Below are 21,195 nucleotides of genomic sequence, written 5' to 3'. Positions count from 1 at the left end.
GCCTGAGTTCGATCCTGAGTTCGACCCGCAGTACCAAAAAAAGGTCCCAAGTTCGATCCCCAGTACCAAAAAAAAAGGGGGGGAGGAAGAAAGTTTTAGTAATAAGTGGGGAATCATGTCTGTCGCTTCAGATTTATTGTTTGAGAAGATCGGGGGGAAAATATCTTTAGCAGCTGACCCCTGGAGAGCAGTGGTACAAACAACACTGGTTCCGATGGGCTGAGGAGGCACGTGGAAAGTGCGTAGATGGAAGTCTCCACTTGTAGCTGGCACGAATTCCCATTACAGGGCCGAGTGCGATGGTGCATGGCCAGAATCCCAGCATTCTGGAAGCTAACACAGGAGGGATGCAAGTTGGAGCCCAGACCTAGAAACTGAGCATCTCAGACCATATCTCAAAATTAAAAAAAAAAAAGTTTACAAAGGGCTGGGGATATAAGTCGGGATGGCCTTGTGTTCAATCACAAGTTCTGGAAAAAAATTCCATTATAGATTATGGGACAGAGCCAGGGTAATGACCCCAGGGAGAAGCAGGACTGTAGATTTCTGCCCTTGTGCTTGTGGTCAGTGTGTTTCTGGACTTTTTGTAGGAGGGGTAGCTCTGGGTATGGCTAGGGGATAAGGACAAGGGTCCCCAAAGAGGGAGAGATTTATGATAAAAGAGAGGAATATTGAAGCCAGGTAGCTTAGCCCATGTTTCATTACTGTAACAAAACACCAGAGACTGTAATTTATAAAGAGTAGATGTGTCTGTGGCTCATGGTTCTGGAGGGCAAGATGTTCAAGAGCAATGAATATCTGCTTGGCCTCTGGTGTGAGCCTCTTATGATGGGCATCACATGGAGAGACACAGCCAGGTACAGCTTAGGTGTTTCTTCTCTTAGAAAATTTTGAATCCCTTCCTGGGGGCCACCCTTGTGACCTTATCTCACCCTAATCACCTCTGTGTGCCATCACCATATGCTTTCGAGCATGTAGAGGGCACGTTCTGACCAAAGCAGCAGGTTTTAGGGGGAATCAGTATGAACTCCTGTGTAACAGGGAAAGGCCATCCTGTCGACCCTGGAGGTGGCCGGCAGGGAAGTGGAGTGAGAAGGATGGGCCAGACCAGACAGTGTGGCAGGGAAGGGAGTTAAGAGAATGCACGCGGAGGGGTTCTGTTTCTTTGGTAATTCCCGGAGAAGAAGCCACTGTGTGAATGAAAGGTAGAGGGCCTGTCAGGAAGAAGGAAAATGAGAAAGGCCAAGAAAGTTCTGTGGTGAATAGAAAAACAGGGACCAAAGATTCAGGTAAAGATTAACAAGAAAATTATATGGAATCCTACCAAATTCTCTCATCATGACATGCACTGTGCCTTCCTGGTGAATACTAACGACACAAATTATTGAATGCTTGAGGTATCGGGCACTGAACCACACATTTGAAAACCTCCATCAGCCTTTGGATGAGAAGTGATGATTCTCTGGTATAGGTGAACAAGGACAGATAGAAATAATGTTGGAATGAGAAGTGAAGCGGGTATGGATCCCTGTCTCACTATCTGTGTAGCTGTGTACTTTGGGCAGTTTAATTTCTTGAAGCTTCAGATTCCTCTTGGTGAATAGGGGTTGGGATCTATATTTCTAAATTGTTAAGAATATTAAATGAGATAAGATTGTGAAAAGGCCTAGTGCATGCTGGATGCTTGATTTTTTAAAAAAATCATAGAATATTAACTCTTGGGCTGGGGATTTAGCTCAGTAGTTCTGCCACTTGTCCTGCAAGTGCAAGGAGCCAAGTTCAATTCCTGGTACTAAAAAAAAAAAAAGACTATTAACTGTTGGTGCTGAGGGTTCAGCTCACCAGTAGAGTTTTTGCTTAGCATATGCAAGACCCCAGGTTCAATCTCCAGCACTGAAAAAAAAAAAAAAGGAATGCAAATTGTTGCTGGAGCCATCTGATTCAAAGTCATTGTGATTTGACTTCGTGATCCCTTTCTGGTGCCAGGCAGGTACCCTCGGTGTGCAGTGTGGCCTGGTATGAAATTGTTTTCAAGTAGAAAGCAGTGGCCACAGAGATGGTAGCTCAGGGGCATCCTGTTGAAGGCACCCACATCCTAGCACACCGTGACAGCCACAGGAAGCTCACCCCACACTCCACAGGCCCCACGTGCTGCCAGTTTGTGACCTCTGAGGACTGCACTTTAAAGGTCCTCGATTCCCTCTGCCTGTCCCTTATTGTGTGGTTCTGGAAAAGTCACTTGGGCTCTTCATGCCACAGAGGGAAACTACACTGTGGCTGTGCTGTGGAGAACATGCTATGACGGGCTGGCTGAAGCATGTGACGTTCTGAGTAATTCTTGCAGTTGGCATCTTAGGAGGTATGAAAAGTTCCTAGTCACATAATTAACAGGTGGCAAGGGCTGTGGTAAGATGACAACGCAGCAGACGTGGGGACCTGGGGAGTCTTCTTTGGCAGCAGACCTCAGTGCAGTTCTGAAGACACTGATTAATGACACTGCTTGTCCCCGGTGAGGAACAAGGCAGCATAACACTGCCTTTCCTGCAGGTGTGCAGAGAGATGGGGACCCAGGGAAGAGACTCAGGGCATGTCCAGCTGGGGACGGCACAGCAGGCTTGAACTCAGTCTCCTCAGTGCCCCAGGTGCATCTTGCAGGCATTTTCCCCAAAAGATCTAAATCACTTTTCCAGGCAAAGCCAGAAATCCCGAAACCTCCCAGACCCCAAAGAAACACCCGCTGCCTTGTTGTGGTTGAAATTGCTGCTCATGTTTATTGAGGAAGCAGAACATAATGCATCTGTAGAGATCTAGCTTGCACAATTCTCCAAGCTCAGACTGTACATCAGCCCTAGACTTCCAATTCGAGTGGCTAGAAGCAAAACTACTTTAATGAAATGTGCCCGGGAAGAATGAACTAGAAGATGCACCTTCTACAGCAGCACACCATGAAGATTAAAGCTAAGAAGATGGGGCAGAAGTTTGGCAGCCAGGCACCCTGGGTAGTAGTTCCAGTCCTATCCAGTTGAGGACACAGACTTCTCCCCCTGGGGCAGCAGCCTGCCATTATGACTCAAAGGCATAAAGCTCATCTCCCTAGACTGGCTGCCACAGCAAGCAGCAGCTGGGCTTCCTAATGGCAGAGGATCGGCACCTGGACAGCACCTGCCATTTCCAGTGGGGAAAGTGGCATCATCCACCCTGTGAGGCCCGCAGTGGCCTTTGGGTATTGGATCCTGATGTGGGGCCAGTGGCTCCCACAGGTGGGACAGGAGGGAAGGGAGCTTGCTTTGGGGGCCATTATCAGACCATAACCAAGGGAGGCTGACTTCTTAGAAACACAGCTGGGAGTGGAGCACAGGGGCCTAAGTGGTAAGTGGTGTGAAGAGTGAATGCTCTGCTTGTACTTCTGTTGCCTTAAAAGCCCTCATCCTGAAGAGGGTGAAGTGTGCTGATTGCACACGGATCTGCCACGGCAGGAGCGCTGCTGATGTGGCCAGGACTGTCCGGCTGTGGCCAGGAAGGAGGACAGTATAAAGAAGAGGAGGTTCAGGGACTGGGGATTTAGCTCAGTGGTTCCGCCGCCTGCCTTGCAAGCGCAAGGACCTGAGTTCGATCCCCAGTACCAAAAAAAAAAAAAAAAAACCCAACTAAAACGAGAGTGAAACCTCTGGAGAAAGCCCTTTGGGAGCCTGAAAGGAGATGAGGTGAGGTCATCTGACCCCATAGCTAGTGAGGCGCTTTGCGGAACCCAAACCGTGTGTTGGGTTTTAAAATTTAGCAGTGGCTGAGCTAAATCCCGATTCAGAAAGACAGCTTGGTGAAGTGCAGCGGCCTCATAGAAGCAACTGCCCTCTGGACTCCAGCGACCTATGGCTCCCTTGATTGGGAAACCTTGGGAGCTGAGGTCGGAAACCAGGTGCGATTCATCTTGTTTAATTGCCCGCTGTCCCGCTCAGGCTCGGGCTCGGGCTCGGGATCGATCCACACCCTACCTGTGTGACGAGCTCACTGAGGCCTAACCTGCCTCGGAGCTGGAGCCACAGTGACTCCGGTGAGAAGCCAGGGCGGAGCCCCTTGCTGCCCGAGCACTTCAGTGCTCCCCAGCCGGGCACTTCCTGGGCGGCTCCCGGAAGCTGAGGCCAGGCCCTGGGCAAGCACACAGCCCTCGAGCGTCCCGCTGTCCCTGGACTAGGCCAGGGCCCAGGCCAGGAGGAGGCAGCACCCGAGGAGAAAGCAAGACTGCCATTCTATGCGGTTAGACACTGCAGAATAGAGATCGTCTACAAGGTGGGAAACGAGTATGCGAAGGGAAGCCGTCCTTCCCGGAGCCCCGGCCTGGCGCGGGCCCAGCCGCCCCTGCACCCACTACCCACGCAGGTAGGGGGCGCGCGCGGCCTCGCGCCCCAGGGCGTTGATGTGCGGGAGCGCGCCCGGCGCGGCCAGCTTCTCGCTCAGCTTCCGGTTGTCCAGTTCCAGGCGGCGCCCGTGCTTCCGGGCCTGCCGCAGCGACCGCTTGACTTTTTTCAGACGCTCGCGCAGCTGCTTGTTCCGCTTCTCCAGGGCCGCCACCTGCTGCTGCAGTTTCTTGACGTGGTCCTCCTCCTCGAACAGGGCCTTCTGCACGGAGGAGCACAGGAGCTGGGGACAGACACGGAGGGAGAGGCAGGTGAGTCTCCGCTCTCCGCTCGACCAGCATGGGGCCAGGACAAACCTGCCCCTGCCCCTGCCCGACCTTGACCTTGCTGGGCCTCCACCCTGTGAGCCCTTGCGCTCCCCCGCTCCAACCCGCAGAGCCCCTGCCTTTGGTTTCTGGCCCTGGCTTCCTTGGAGGATCTTGTTTTTTAAAGATATTCTAAATACTTGTCACAGTAAGAAGGAACTCCTTGCTAAGTAAAAGAAGAGCCTGAAACGGAAGAGTACGCAAAGGATATACTATCTATGGGTAGTTCACAAGAGAGGAACACAACTGTCCTCCAATATGCAAACAGATGCTCAGCCCCACTCCTGATAAGATAAAAGCAAGTTAAAGACACGTGGAATTACTACTTTTCACATGTTAAAAAGTCAGGATTTGAGGAAACAGGTGCTGGACAGAGCGTAGCCCTGGATAAAGAGCAATTTAGCTCTAATCAAAATAAAAGCAAAGTAAATACCCTTTGTTCTAGTAATTCTGGGACTTGGTCTCACGGAAATAATCGCACACGTGCGAACTGGCACCTGTACATCACAGCATTGTTTGTTATTTTAAAAGATGAAAAGCCCTCTAAAACGCCCATCGAGAGAGGCGTGGTTCAGTGACTTATAGCAAATCCTTACCGGATGGAAGGTCGCTGTCTCTGAGAGCAAGGCAGCTCCGTGTGCCTGGCAGTGTCGCGGTCGCTGAGAAGCGTGATGCACAGAGTGCACAACTGATGCCCGTATGTAGCTATGCTCAGACATGTGTACACTGTCTCTGAGCAGAAATGAGAAACTGGTAACTGTGGCTACCCATGGAGCAGAGGGGACAGAGGTGACAAGGACATTTATTTTTCTGTGTACTCTTCTGGACCTTTTGAATTCTGTGTTAGATGCTAGTATTTTACACAGTCTTCTCACCTCCAGCCTCTCTGCTCCTCCCTGCCCTATGTTATCAAGAGCCGTGCTCCCAGAGAAAGGCCTGGGTTTTGAGTTTCCTCTGGCTGGAAATCAGTTGGTCCTCCTTACTGGGAGGTTCTGATTTCTGTGGATTCTGCATCCACAGATTCAACCAACCACAGGTGGAAAGAATTCGGCAACAGAAATTCCAGAAAGTTACAAAATGCAGAACTTGAATTTGCTGTGGGCCAGGCATTGCCTTGAGTCCATCTGTGTACACAAACCCAGCCTTGGGCCTGTTCGCAGATCTTTGTCCCTCCCTGGCACTGGTTGCTTGTGGATTGTTGGCCTTGCGTCTCATTTGTATTTTTGTTTTGCGGTACTGTGGATGGCACCCAGGCAGTGAGCTCCAAACCCAGCTCTTTATATTTATTTTGAGGCAGGGCCTCACTAAATTGTGTAGTTGCCCAGGCTGCATTCAAACTTGGAATCCTTCTGCCTCAGCCTCCCAGTGCCAGGATTACATGCATGCGCTACGATGCCCAGCTGTAGTTAGACATCTGAGATTGTGTCTATGCTGAACATGTGTAGACTTTTTTTTCCTTATCACTATTCCCTAAGCAATACAGAACTGTTGACATAGCATTCACATTGTATTAGGTGTTGGAAGCAATCTAGTGAAGATTAAAGTAGGGGAGGTTTGTGTAGATTGCAACAATGTGTCATTTTAGGTAAGAGACTTGAGCATGTGTGGGTTTTGTGTGGGGGTCCTGAAAATAGTCCCTGCGGACACTGAAGGAGGTCCTTGTCCCCTTATGCTGCAATACGGCAATGTGGTGAAAAGCACAGACTCCCCGGCCAGGCTACCTCCGTTGCACGTCCTGCCTGTCCTTCTGAGAGCAATGACCTTAGGCAGCTTCTCAACCTCAAGGTCTCAGACCCCCTTTGAGACTGGAGGATTTGTTCTCTAAGCTCCTTGGAGTGCTGCAGGTTGACAGCTTTCAGCTGAGTCTCTCTCCAGAATCTGCCCGACTTAGGAGCTGCTCAGGGTTGCAGGGTTCCCTGGAGTACCTGTATCCATGCCTGGTTTACATCCCTACTTGGGACATCTCTGAAGAGCTGTGCTCGCCTCAGCGTGTCCCCGGTAGGTACGGGATTTTTCTGTCCACTCCTCTCACCTTAGAGTCCTGTGTCACCCAGTTTCCTTCATAGAATGGAAGCAGAAATAGAGGGACGCTGCTAGCACAAGCTCCTTGCCTCTCTTCTGCTTCCCTGCCTTTGTGAGCTGAGCAGACTTGCTCTACCACACCCCGCTGCTGTGATGTTTCTGCTTCACCACCAGCCTGAAAGCAGTGGAGCCGGTGACCATGGGCTGAAACTTTGAGCCAAAATAAACCTTTCCCCCTTTAATTCGTTTGTTTCAGGTATTTGGCCACGGTGACTGAGCCACTAACACAAGGATTGAATGAGTTTTAGCTGAAAATTATTCAGAACCAAACACTGATACATACAGATGGCTTCTGTCAGCCATTATTATAGAGTTAAGTCTCTAAAAACTTAGGTTCAGGGATTTAGCTCAGTGGTGCCACCACCTGCCTTGCAAGCACAAGGTCCTGAGTTCGATCTCCGGTAGCCCCCCCCCCAAAAAAAACTTATGTGGACCCATCCTGCACCTCCAGTTTTACTGCTCATCCCTCTGCTTCACACACTATGCACAAAGCAAACCTGGTTTGCGCCTGGTAGTTCCTCCAGCACATCCTGCATATCAGGGCTCTGCCAGGCCCATCCTTCTGCCTGGAATGCTGTTTTCCCCAGCACTCCGTGGGGCTCCTACGTGTGCCTTCCACAGGGTCTCCTACTGGGCAAATGTGTCCTTCTACAAGGTCTTGCACTACAGAGAATATGTCTAATGCTCTTGACAGATCACAAACTCCCTATCAATGATGGCTAAGCTTGTAGAGCTTTCAGTGATAACAGATGCCAGATGTGGCAGGCATGCCATAGGTTCACCACCACTGGCTACATCAGGTTGGGTTTTGTATCCGTGTTGTCCTGGCTCTTTTAGGTATTCATTAAAAAATGTGAGTCATATGAAGTGTTCACTGCAAACACCTCTCATTTAATAAAAGGACTCCTGGGAATGTCCCTGTTACAGGGGAGACCACACAGGAAACACTGCCCTCTTCTGACCATAATGAGATCCCCCTCAAAAAATAGAGAAGGTGGGCTTAGGAAATTCCTCGAGAGCTCATGTTATTTGTATTCTGTGTGATTAGGTGTGACCTGTATAGCTTACTGAGGGTCTGAGATGGGCGGGTAATTAGGATAACCACCACATCCACACTCATTAAGTCATGATAGTTCTGGAAGTTATGGTAGATTCTTTAACCCAGAACCGGACAACAGAGGGTAAGTGAAGTCTCATAAAACAAAAAGATTTGGGGATTCAATCCCTAGGACTGCAAAAAAATTAGTAAATAAAAATAAGAGTGTACAGTATTGGGTTTTTACACGGCTGCTTAGAAAGACTCCAGTAGTACACTGAAACATACCATCAGAGAGAAACTGAAGGCATGTTTTATGCCATTTTTCAAAAGCTGTGTTTTAAAATAAGTAAAAACACAGTGGGTTGGTGGAGCTGATGCAGTCGCTTGTGAGCAGAGCTCTTTCTGAGGCACCAGCCCTCTCCACAGGCCTTGTGCTGGCCATAGCCAGCAGCTCCCGCTCTGGAGGAGGAATTTCACCTCCAGCCAGACTAACAGCCAGCCAAGACCTTCGTGCTGATGACCTGGAGAAACCAAGGTAGAACAGAGGGACAGCTTGAAATGTCGTGCCTGTGGGGGGTATCATTAAGATGGAAATGATAAATCCCGAAGCACCGCTGAGTGCGGAAGGAATGGGCAAGATGACTTGAGTTCCTCAGTGAATTGTGGTCCTCAGAGCTTCCCTTTCCTGGGAGTAGTTGCAAAAAATGACATCCGGGGGCCGGGGATTTAGCTCAGTGGTTATACCGCCTACCTTGCAAGTGCAAGGACTTGAGTTCGGTCCCCAGTACCAAAAAAAAAAAAAAAAAAGAAGAAGAAAACAAATGACATCCAAGAACTCCCGTGGCCTGTCCCAGGTCACCAACAGTGGGCCATGACCCAGGACTCCCTACCGTGCAGACTTCTCCATTGCTGCCTCCAAAGAGGAGAAACCTTCGTCGTAGGAGTTGAGGCAACACCAGGAAATAGTGTTGCCCCTGCTGACAGTATGGAAAGGAGGCCTCCGGAATCCCGGCTATCAGTCCCAAAGAAAATCCTGGTCTTCTGATTAAGAAAGCAAGAATTTGTAGAGGAGTGCTGTGCTTTCAAATGCGTGTGTTTCTGTAAGAAACTCTCCTTTCTCCTGAAATGCTTTCTAAACGAAATCAGTCTCTTTTTAAAACTGCTGCGGGGAAAATCTAGACATGATATTTGCTCACGTAGCTTTGTGGTATGTTTTTCGTAAACAGAGATGAGGGAAAAGGCCAGATCAGGCTGATACAGGTGTTGCTACGTTTTCCATGAAGAAAGCAAAGAACAGCCCTAGAGGTCAGCCCCAAAGTCACATGGAACAGGACGATTCTTGGGCCACTTCTTCCCACTTCCGATGGGCCACGGTGGAGAATTCACTCGCCTGCCAGATGTGGAAACATCTCCGCCTTTCTGTGGTGGCAGAGCTTTTCTCTGGAAGTTTCCATGTGGCTAACAGGATGCCTGCTCTAGGACAGTGGGCAGATTGCCACAGGGGAGTGTGCTCTTTTCATTTCAGCAAGACAGAATCCAGGCTGGGCTATCCATTCTTCCTTGTCTTTGAAAAAAAAAAAAAAGCTTCAAAAGCTAAAAACAACTTGTTGATTATAGAGAACCTTGTATTTTTAAAGAAAAAAAAAATCACCAGTAACTCTGTTAGCTACAGATAGCCACTGCTTTTTATGCGTTTCTTCCTTGGATCGTTTCTGTGAGTGTAGGTGAAAACATTTGCACAGAATTGGAATCATGTTATTAGATTTTCTGTTCTGAGTTTTTGCCCTTGACATTCTGCCATGACTATTTTCCAACACTGATCTGTACACTTCCGTTGAGTTATTTTGATGGAAGCTGGGGAGGAGCATCTGGTAGTTCTGCCCTCAACCATGAACCCCAAGTTGATGGGTCAACTCAGCTCTTGTTCTATCCTGTGACCATAGGCTGAGGGAGAAGGAAGGCAGGCCTGCCACTTGCGTGTCCTTGAGGCTGGGTGATCTTAACGTGGCTTTTAATCACCTGTCTCCATGGATAAGACAGATCTATGGGAGTGCCTCCCCTGGACCTTGACTGGAAGTTTTACTGTTTGATTTCTGGCTTCCGTGGGAAATCAGGTTCTGTGAGAGAGTTTCACAGTGAAGACTTTGTTTTAGTTATTTGTGTGTTGGCAGTACTGGAGATTGAAATCAGGGCCTTCGCATTAAGCCACATCCCCAGCCCTTTTTATTTTTTGTTTTGAGACAGGGTCTTGCTAAGTTACTAAGTAGACCAGGCTGGTCTTGAACTTGTGATCCTCCTGCTGCATCCTCCCAGACTGCTGGGTTTACAGGCGTGCGCCATCATGCCAGCTTCACGGGCGAGCTCTTGAGAGGTTAAGGAAATGTATGTGTTACCACATAGAATCACCTCTGTCACTTTAAATTGTTTTAGCTTCTATATGTTCATTCATTTTAGCAGGAAGTACTTATTTTTCTATGCCTAGCATTGTACGGTGCAGAAAGTTTCCTCCCCCATTCTGCAGTATACCAATAAGCTTTGTATCAAGCTAAATAAATAAAAATAAAAAGTATTTAAACAGTATTTCAGTACCCATTGAGAAGACTCTGGCCTTCACAGATGGTTTCAATTTAAATACTCACCTATCAAGACAAGACAAAGTATACTTTCTGAAATGTAAAAAATAAGGGGAAGACAGTCCAAAAGCAACAGCAAAGATGAATAGCTTGCTTTTTTTTTTTTTTTGGTAACACTTCATTCTTGTTCTTGGGATTCAAAAATGAGAAGGAAGGAAAAAAGGAGAGAAGAACTACAGTTGTGATCAACAAACTATGGCCAATGGCCAAATCCAGCCTACCAGCTGTTTTTGTGAATAAAATTTTATTAGAACACAGCTACACTTATACGTTAGTGGCTTTTGCGCTGCCGTGGCAGAGCTGAGTAGTTGTGACAGAGACCATATGGTCTATAAGCCTAAGATATTTCCCCCAACCTGTAGAGGGGCCTAAGGCAAATGGAGGTGCAGAAGCAGCAGCTGACAGTTCGAGGGGGCGTGGAGGGAACATGGGCTGCAGTCAGTGAAGGCAGGAAAAAGGGACAGAAAACACCTGGTACCAGCGCCTCCCAGGGCTCCCCCCCATACTGCACCTTTCTTTGGTGGGAGGGTTCACTGGAGATCGAACCCTGGGCCTTCACACTGAGCAACATCCCCAGGCCTTTTTAATTTTTGAGGGAAGTTGCCAAGTTGCCCAGGCTGGGCTCGAACTTGCGATCCTTATACCTCACCTCCTAGAGTGCTGGGATTGCAAGTGAGGCCAAGCTGGGCTTTACGCTTTGCATGCATACCCTAAAGTGGTCATCGCTTGGGTGCTCTGATCTCTGTCAAGGAGATCTGCCTCCATCTCTAGGGACTGCTGCTAATTCAGATGTCCAGATGGAAGCTAACAGTAGCTTTCTGCGTCATGACTCGCCACCTGTCTCTAAAATGCTTCCCCCAGTGGTGTTGGGAGTGCAAGCTTTCTAGAACTTAGAACGGTAGAGGCTCCTTTATCACTCCCGAGGTTCCTTTATCACCATGTCCCATGTCCCCTCAGAGTTCTCCCCGGCATTTTCTGTAACAGGTTGCAACTGCAGCTTTGCTCCCACCCTTTGAATCCCCTTAGAGACAGAGATGTGAGAAGAGGTGCAGGAGGCTGCATCAATTCAGGACAGTTTCCCGAGCCATCCCACAGGACTGGGCTGGACGGCACCCAGGCCTGTGGAAGACTCTCCCCACCCTCGGAAGTGACAGCAGGGCAGTTCTTCTGAGGACTCTGCGGGAACAACCCGATGCTCCGATGATGTTTGACTTGGCAATGGGTTCTCTGCTCCACCCAAAGTCAAAAGACCCATCTCCCCCGTGCCAGGAGCCAGGCAAAGTGAGCATGAGCCCAGCAGGCTGTGGCCGAGTGGTGAGCCTGGCGGACAAGAGAGGGTGAAGAGGAGGCCAGGCAGGAGTCGGGGAGAGGGGAGCACTGCTGGAGGAGCCTCAGGGCCCCCGACTCGACCTCCTGGGTCCAGCCCGAGATGCTTCCCCCACTTCCCTGCCTGCCATGCTGCCCAGGGAGGAGGCGGCTGAGCATCATGGATAGGAAGGAGTTTCCAAGTCAGGAAAAGCACGGTTGAGTCCTAGCTCATAGGATTTGACCCCTCACCTTCTACTGTAGCTGCTGTCAGAGTCTGGGGAGAATGGAGCCACTGTGCCCCAGCATCTGTTTGATAATGGGGCTCTGCTTAAGCCAGTACACCTGCCTTAGCTCAGTGTCCTCACATATAAAAGTGGCACAATAATGCCTCTTCCACAGAACTGCTGTGCTGATTAAATCAGATAATATATACAAAGCATTGACATAACACCGGGATAAACACCACATGAAGCTTTTACTCTTATTCATCCTGAGCTCCACACCTGAAGCTTTTATTCATCCTGCACTTGACATTCACTGGTTGAATTGCTCTTCCCTGACCACATGAGGTTCTCTTAAGTATCTGTGCCTTTGCACATGTACTTCCTTCTGTTTAGAAAATCTCTACTGACTCGCTCCTTTATCCAGCTGATGAGATTCTACTTCCTCTCCAACTCTTGGTTGAAGAGTCGTGTTGTCTGTGAAGCCTCCCTAATTTCTCCAGGTAGAGCCCTGTAATCTTTCTCTGGTTCCATTGTCTGGTTTATTATCCTTTATGCTCTTTTAACTAGTCTGACTCTCTCCCAGACTTTGAGCCCCTTAAGCATGGGGAAATGACAAAACTACGTCTTCGAAGAAATCCGCTACAAAGTGGGGTCTACAGAGTGTTCGTCCTATGAGGTGCTTGCATGGGAACCAAAGGAGTTTTTCTGGGGTGGGGGTGGGGCGTCAAATAAGATTCAAGAAATAACCGCAGATTGTCGTCCTCTTTGGTGGAATAGTCATTAACCCAGCTATGTGCATTGGCCTGGCACTGAACAGATCTCTGTAACTTTGCCTATCTCATTGGACTGTCAGAGCTCCCCAGCAGGTGACTGGAATGGACTTGCCAGAGGGACCCTTCAGCTCTGAGTGTCCATTTATAGCTTCCCCCAGGAACTGTGCAGATAATTTTCTCTTGTTCATGATGTAAATAAAGCAGACTGGGAACCACTAGGTCATGGAAAGATGACTCCAACCCCAGTGCTTTTCTAGATCTACCAAGGGGAGGAAAGACTAAATTGGATTCTTGGGTAAGAAGGCTACTTAACTCTCAGTGCTGACTCCAACCCACAGTGGAGAGTAGGTTTCCAGCTGAACTGTGAAGGAGGATATTTCATCTTTTTTAAGATCCCCAGAAATCAATTCTTAAAGTCATCATGGTAGATGGGGCGCTGGTCTAGATGAAGGACTCCATCTAGTTAGTGACCTTGGACACTCATAGTTCTCCATCTACGACTTGTGAGGGACATCTTCCAGAAGTTGCATCTGAATGTGTTATACCTTCTTGGGCATCTTAGTACTCTGTCAGTCATGGCTACTGGTTCTTTTCTCTCCCATGAAAACAGCAAGAGCACAAATTCCCCCTGCAGTCTGGCTGACGCAGGCATTCTCATGGGAGAGATGGCTGCCATTCATGGTCACTGGAACCTCAGATTTTGTAAAGATCTGTCAACCTGTTGTGTATGCTCGGCCTCCATGGTGTCTTGGGCTACAGGGGAGGAGGAGTAAGAGGATCTGATGATGTAGCCTTCTCCCCCAACCCCAGCAGTGGCCTGGCTACCACTGGGAAATGGGCCCATGTGTTCCTTCCTACACTGGCCTTCAGTGTCCCAGCCCTGGCTGAATGAGCAGAGAGCCACTGATTGGCCCTTTCCCATCATAACTTGGGCCACTGCTGTGGTCTTATGTCATCATCAGCTCATCCCTCACCTATGGGCCCCTGAACTCAATCCAGGAGGAGTTGCAGGCACCCCCTGGTGATGTCAGGTCAAAGTAATGAGGCTGCTGAGAGCTATCAGGCTGTGCCGTGGACCAGGTGTCCAGTGTACCAGGTCTATGGAGGATGGGCATCCTGGGCCAGGGACTGATGTGTCCCTGCCCATCCCATGGGTGTGGTCAGCCTGACCCACCTTTGATCAGATGCCTTTCACAGCCTTGGTTTTCTGGCAATCAGGGTTCAGTTTCCAGCTGTTACTGAAAAAGGCAGTGAAGGGCCAAGCCAAGCTGTGCTTTTCTTCATGGCACTGTCACTACTGAGAAGAAGCTCCAAGAGCTCCTGCCACCTTCCCTGCTGGGGAATGTGATGGAAATTTACGAGCTGTGAGTACACTCTGTTTACTTCTCTGAGGCTGAGCACAGGTCCATGCGGCCAGGGCCTGACTCCACTGAGACTGGGAGTTTATCAAGCCCAGGCACAGGTGTTTCTTCTACTGCACTATGTGGCCCGGAAACTGAGGTGGCTGGTGAGCTGTCTCTCCTTCTGTTAGAAAGAGCCGGGTGTGATTTAGCAAGATGTTGCTTCAAGTGTGGCTGCTCCCCTTCCTTACAGTTGCCATGCTGATAGCACTGGAGAGATCATCTGGTGACTCACTAAATGTTGACTTTGAGTGTTATTCCATACTCCCCCAGGCTTAGCTACTGATGCTGCATCCCAGAATCAATTCTGGTTAATGTTTTGTTTGGTAAAAATATTATTGGAAAACCTGTAAACAACAGATGACAGACACTGAAGCACAGTCACATGTGCTTCTGCCAGTTCAAGGGCTGTCCTTCCTGGTGTGGTGTCTGGCACGAGTCCTTGCAAACTTGAAAGTTTTAATAACACAGTCGGGGGAATTTCTGTGTGGAAGGCATAGATTATAGGACCCCACCCAGTGCGTAGTTTGGGCCAGACCTTGTGACACATGAAAAATGGATATTGTCTGTGAGAAGAAAAGTTAAAAAACCTTAATTATTATTCCATTACACAAGAAGCCCTAAGTTGTTCCTAGCCATTTCTTTAACAGTTTGCTGTCTCACCTTTCTGGAATGCTGTTCCATGACTGCATGGAAGGCTCACTGTCTCGGTTCCTATGTCTCCTCCTCAAGTGGCTTCCCCTGAGTCAAGCTCGTCACCTGGCTTGTGTGCCTAACAGCAGTGTCAGGTTTGGTTCATAGTTAGTTGTCTCTTTGTTCCACAGTGAAATGAGGCCTGTGTGTCTCATTTTTATTACTGTAGCCCTAGTGCCTAATACCATGTCAGACACACAGTAAGTCCTCAAGGGGTAGTATCTGAATATAGTCATGAATTATAAAGCTATTATATGGTCATTATTTAAAACTTGGAAACTACAGAAAAATAGTCACCTGTAACCTCACCACTCAAGGACCACTCTGATTTCTTTTTTACTCGTGTGATTTTTAAGATGGTTATTAACACACGGTATTTACTTTTTTTTTTTTTTACGGTATTTACTTTTAATGTTAAAAAAATTAAATATATATTGCCAAATACAGTTGTATTATTTATTGTGTATTGTCTTGAAATATTTATACATTGTGAAGTTGCTAAATTAAGGGACATGCATTACTTTGCATACTTACTTTTTGTAATGAGGTTAAAACCTGTTAGTGATTTTCAAATATATAGTAGATTGTGATAAAGGCGCTCACTGTAATGTACAATAGATCTCTTGGACTTATTCTTCCTATTTGAAATTTTGTATCCTTAGACCAACATCTCACCCCCTTATAAATACTATCCTGTTTTCTGGGGGTTTTTTGGTTTGTTTTTTTTCAGTACTGGGAATCAAACTCGGGACCTTGCGCTTGCAAGGCAGGCGCGGTGCCACTGAGCTAAATCCTCAGCCCTATCCTGTTTTCTGTTTCTATGAGATCAACATTTTTAGATGCCACATACACATGAGGTCATGTGGAATTCATCTCTTTATGCCTGGCTTATTTTACTTAACATAATGTCCTCCAAGTTCATCCATATTGCTTGAGATGACAAGATTTCCTTTTTAAAGACTGAATAGTAATCAATATCGATGTCTGTATATATCTCTGCATCCATCTATGGATGTCCTCAGGTTGACTCTCTACCTTGGCTATTTTAAATAATGTAGAAATGAACAGGGGATGTAGATACCTGACATTGATTCCATTTCCTTTCACATGCCTGTTTTATTTTAGATAGTACTGGGATTGCTAGAGCCTATGGTATGGATTCATTTTTACTTTTTTGAGGAACCTCCATACAGCTTTCCACAGTGGCGGTTCTGATTTACAGCTGTTTCCCACCAGGTGTACAAGAGCTCCCCCTTTGCCATATCCACACCAACATTTACCTTTCATCTTTTTGAAAACAGCCACTCCGGTAGGTTGCGAGGTGATAAATCAGTGGTTTTGATTGGCACTTCTCTGGTGAGGAGTGATGTTAAATGCACCCCTTGGCCATATGTGTCTTCTTCTCCTTTGTCCCTATTTCTAACTGAGTTGCTTTCTTGGGGTTGAATTCCTTATATATTTTGGATATTATCCCCTTAGCAGATGTCTGGCTTATAGGTACTGTATTTTCTCTCATTCTTTTGTTTATCTCTTCAGTGATTGTTTCCTTGGCTATGCAGAAGCCTTTTAGCTTGATATACTCCCATTTTGTCTATTTTTAGTTTGTCACATGTACCTGTGGGGGAATATCCAAAAAGTCCTTGCTTAGACCAGTGTCATAGAACTTTCCTTCTATGTATTGTAATTTTTCAGAGTAAGGTGTTTCATTTAAGTCTTTAATCCACATTGAGTTGATTTGTTTAAATAGTGGGAATTGGACTAATTTCATTTTGCTGGGTGTGGCTATCCAGTTTTCCCAGCACCATTTATTGAAGAGACTATCCTGTCTCCATTGCATATTCTTGGCATCAGTGTCAAAAAATAAAATTGTTGTGTGGATTTATTTCTGGGCTCTCTACATAGTTCAGGGTGTCTATTGATACACAATTAGCTTTGTAGTATATTTTGAGTTCAGATAATGTGACATGTTGAGCTGTGTTCTTTTTGCTCAGGATTGCTTTGGCTATTGGGGTATTTTGTGGTTCCATACAGATTTTAGGATTGTTTTTCTATTTCTATGAAAAAGTCACTGGAATTTTGATAGGAATTGCAATGAAGCTGTAGATTATTTTGGGTAATATGAATATTTAAACAGATATTCTTCCACTGATATGGGATATTTTTCCATTTATTTGTGTCATCTGCAATTTCTTTCATCAATGTTTTAATTAATATTCCTTGTAGATATCTGTTACCTCCTTGGTTAAATTTATTCCTGACAATTTCATTTTTATAGCTGTTGTAAATGCGATTGTTTCTTGAATTCTTTCTGAGATACTTGGGTTTTAGTGAACATAGAAATACTACTGACTTTTGTATCCTCCAACTCCACTGAACTCATTTACTAATTCAAATAGTTTATTGTGTGTGGAGCCTTTAGGGTTTTCTGTATATAAGATCATGTCATTGCAAACAGGTAATTCAATTTCTTCCTCGCTAATTTACATGACTTTCTTTCTTTCTTGCCCGTTTGAGCTAGGATGCAGTGTGAGGCTGAACAGAAGTGGTGAGGGTAGGCATCTTTGTGTTGTTCCTGATCTTAGAAGAAAAATGTTCACCTTTTCATCATTTGAGCATCAGGTTAACTGTGGGTCTGTCATTTATGCCCTTCGTTGGGTTGAGGATAATCTCTTCTGTACCTAATTTATGAAGAGTTTTTATCATGAAAGGCTGTTGATTTAGTCAAGTACTTTTCCTGCACCTGTCGAGATAATCATAAGGATTTTTTTGTGCTCCATTCTGTTAATGTGATGTATCTCATGTACTGATTTGAGTGAGTCTTGCATCCCTAGGATAAATCCCAGTTGGCCATAAAGGGTGATCTTTTCAATGTGCTGTTGAATTTGGTTTGCTAGTATTTTTCAGGGTGCTTTAAACAATTTATTTAACTGAAATGCCAAACACTGACTTCCATTTATTTTGATACATTTCCCCCCATAGTGATTTAGAGGATCTTCAAGCCAATATAAATATGTCATACCCATTTGGGTAGACACAACACCTGCACAATACCTCACATCTTTCAGCAAGAGAAACAACAAAGAGTAAACACCTGACACCACCGACTAGGCAGAGTGAGAATCTGTTCCCAATCTTTGTTCCTTGGAGGTAAAGGCACCACACACCTGTTTAACTAAGAAAACCATCTTACAATTCAGGATGCTCTTTATTTTTAAGCAGGGCCAGAACACAGAGCCACCACTTGGGAGCTGAATGGCAGAACTGCATCCCCAGCTCATGCTGTGAATTCACGGGGAACAGGTTCTGGCAGCTCCCGGAAGTGTGCTGCTCTGGGTGGGCCAGGCTGGCGCTCACAGTGGTGCTGAACACCATTCTCTTTTGCTTCCTTCTTTTTCTGATCATTTTCCTTGGCGTGTTTGAGGAAGCCGTCCTAACTCTTAGTGTGCTTGATGTGCTCATTACACATTTATCTCTTGGCAAGTATCTCGCCCTTACTTATTTACAACAATGCTGGGTGACACTATAGAGTCGTCCGGTTTTACCATGGTAATATTTGTGTGGCATTCCTTTTTGAGATAGAGTCTTGCTATGTTGCCCAGGCTGGCCTCAAACTCAGGGTGATCCTCCTGGCTCAGCCTCCCCAGGGCTGGGATTACAGGCATGCATGGATTACAGGAATGCCCGGATGGCATTCCTTTTTGAACAGTACCCATTCCCTCGAGTGTCTGTGTCACCCTGTTTTGTAGATTTGCATGTATGTGGCCAAAAACAGCCCCATGTTTACTAAAAGGCCTAGAGAACACATCCTGGGTTCCCCTCCTCTTTCCCTTTGTGTTTGTCATTTTGGGAAATTACAGGAAGATGGCAGTGCTGGCCGAAAGGTGGTTTGCTAGTATTTTTGTTGAAGATTTTTGCATCTATTTTCAATAGAAATTTTGGCCTGCATTTTTTTTGTCATGCCCTGGTCTGGCTCTTGTATCAGATTAATGCCAGTTGCAGGAAATGAGTTTACCTTTTTATTCTACTTTTTGGAAGAGTCTGAGGACTGAGGTTAGTTGTTCTTTATATATTTTGTAAATTCAACAGTGTAGCCATCTGGTCCTGGGCATTTCTTTGATGGGAGTTCTTTTTAATTATAGATTCAGTCTCCTTTCTTAGTCTGTTTTGATTTTCTATTGCTGTATACATGAGTGTTGGTAGGTTATGTATATCTAGGAATTTGTCCCTTCTAAGTCAGTGATGGACAAAGCTTTCTACAATAAAAACAGCCCAGGGCAGGGGATTTAGCTCAGTGGTTCTGCTGCCTGCCTCACAAGCTCAAGGTCCCGAGTTCATCCCGATACCAAAAACAAAAAAACCAAAAAACAGCCCGCTGAGGAATGCATACCATAGGTTTGCCACCACTGTTCTAGGTTATCCAATTTGTTTGGCCTGTAATTATTTATATTAGTCTCTTGTGACCCCTTTGTATTTCTGTAGTATTGGTTGTAATTTCTCCTTTATGATTTTAACTGAGTCTTCTCTTTTTCTTAAAGGTTTATCAGTTTTATCTTAAACGCCATCTCATTAATCTTTATATTGTTTTCCTAGTCTATCTTTAATGTATTTGTGCCCCAAGCTTTATTATTTTCCTTCTTATACTATCTTTGAACTTAGTTTGTTCTTTTCCTAATTCCTTAAGATAGTGTTAGGTTGTTTATTTGAGATCATTCTTTTTTTTTTTTTGGTACCAGGGATTGAACTCAAGGATCTTGCACTTGCAAGGCAGGTGGCAGAACCACTGAGCTAAGTCCCCGGCCCAAGATCATTCTTTTTTAATGTAGACATTTATTGTTGTAAAACTGTTTTTGGTACACCCTATGAGTTTTGATATATTGTTTCCATATTTATTTTGTCTGGAGATATTTTTTCATTTCCTTTTTAACTTTTTTGGCCTTTTGCATATTCAGCAGCAAGTTGTTTAATTTCTACATATTTTTGGTTTTTCTGAAACTTCTTCTATTCATGATTTGTAGTTTCATAGCACTGTGGTTGGAAAAGATATTTGAATTAGTTCAGTCTTCTAAATTTGTTGAGACTTGTGACCTAACAAATATATCCTGTATAACGTGCCATTTCAGAAGTGTCTACTCTGCTAGTCTTTGATAGCATGTCCCATATATTCTATTTGGTCCATTTGGACTAAAATGTATCTTAAGTCTGATGTTTCATTGGTTTTTCTATCTGGATGATATGTCCATTGCTGAAAGCAGGGTACTGAAGTCTTCTCTTGCTGCTGGCGGTCTCTTTAACTTCAGATCTAATGATATTTGCTTCATATGCCCAGGTGCACTGATGTTTTGTTCATATATATTTACAATCATATATCCTCTGAATGAATCAACCCCCTTTGTCACTACATAATGACTTTCTTTGTCTTGTTCTAGTTTTTTGACTTAAAGTCTCCTTTTTAAAGTATGGCTACCCCTACTGTTTTGGGGTTCCATTTACATGGAATATCTTTTCTCATTCCTTCACTTTTAATCTGATGTGTTCTTAAACATGAAGTGAGTCTGTTGCACCTACTTATAGTTGAGGTTTTTTTTTTCTTTTTTAATCAGTTCAGCCACTGCTCTGTCTTTTGATCAGAAAATTTAAAGCATTTACATTCAAAATAATTATTGATAAAGAGTTAATGCTGCACTTGTATTGTTTCCTGTTTTGTAGGTTTGTTATTCCTTTCTTCTTATTTCTCTAGTGTTTTTGATTCCCTTTTATCATTTGTATATCTACTATAGGTTTTTGCTTTGTGGTTACCACTAGGGTTATATAAACACTTTATAGTCAGAACAGGTAATTTTAAACTAGTAACTGATCATATAAAAATTACTACAGTTTTACCCCATCCTACCCCATGTTTTATGGGGTTTTTTTTGTTTTATGTTTTTGATGTCACGGTTTATACCTTTCTATATTGTGAATCTCTTAAATTACAGTAGCTATTATCTTTATGTTTTTGTCTCTTAATTTTCATACTAACAATATAAGTGATTTACATACTACCATTACAGTATTAGATTACTCTGTATTTGACTACATACTTACTAATATGTTCTTATGTTTTTGTATTATTAGTGTCTTATTCTTTCAGCTTGAAATCCCCTTACTGTTTTTTGTAAGAGATGTTTGGTGATGATGAATTCCCTCAGCTTTTGTTTGTCTAGAAAAATGTTTATCTTTTCTTTATTCATTTCTGAAGAATAACTTTGCTGGGAATAATATTCGTGGTTGGCACTTTTTTCCGTCAGCTCTTTGTATCATTCTACTCTCTCCTGGCCTATATG

The 21,195-nt window shown here is 45.3% G+C and overlaps 1 protein-coding gene and 1 long non-coding RNA gene across 2 annotated transcripts in view; one reads left to right on the top strand and one right to left on the bottom strand.

Moving 5' to 3' along the window:
• Positions 1–21,195, top strand: part of LOC110345228 (uncharacterized) — a 106,748-nt gene that overhangs the window by 46,948 nt on the left and 38,605 nt on the right. The gene's annotated exons all lie outside the window — the stretch shown is intronic.
• Positions 2,752–21,195, bottom strand: part of Ccdc3 (coiled-coil domain containing 3) — a 108,673-nt gene continuing 90,229 nt past the window's right edge. The window contains exon 3 of the mRNA XM_004861823.3: positions 2,752–4,638. Within this exon, the coding sequence (XP_004861880.1) occupies positions 4,366–4,638 (273 nt within the window). The 3' untranslated portion in view covers positions 2,752–4,365. The remainder of the gene's footprint in view (positions 4,639–21,195) is intronic.

This window comes from Heterocephalus glaber, unplaced genomic scaffold (genome assembly GCF_053883595.1).
Source record: "Heterocephalus glaber isolate CG9 unplaced genomic scaffold, H.glaber_assembly_v1.0 deba00000738, whole genome shotgun sequence".
Lineage (NCBI taxonomy): Eukaryota > Metazoa > Chordata > Mammalia > Rodentia > Bathyergidae > Heterocephalus > Heterocephalus glaber.
This window is presented reverse-complemented; position numbering and strand designations above follow the sequence as displayed.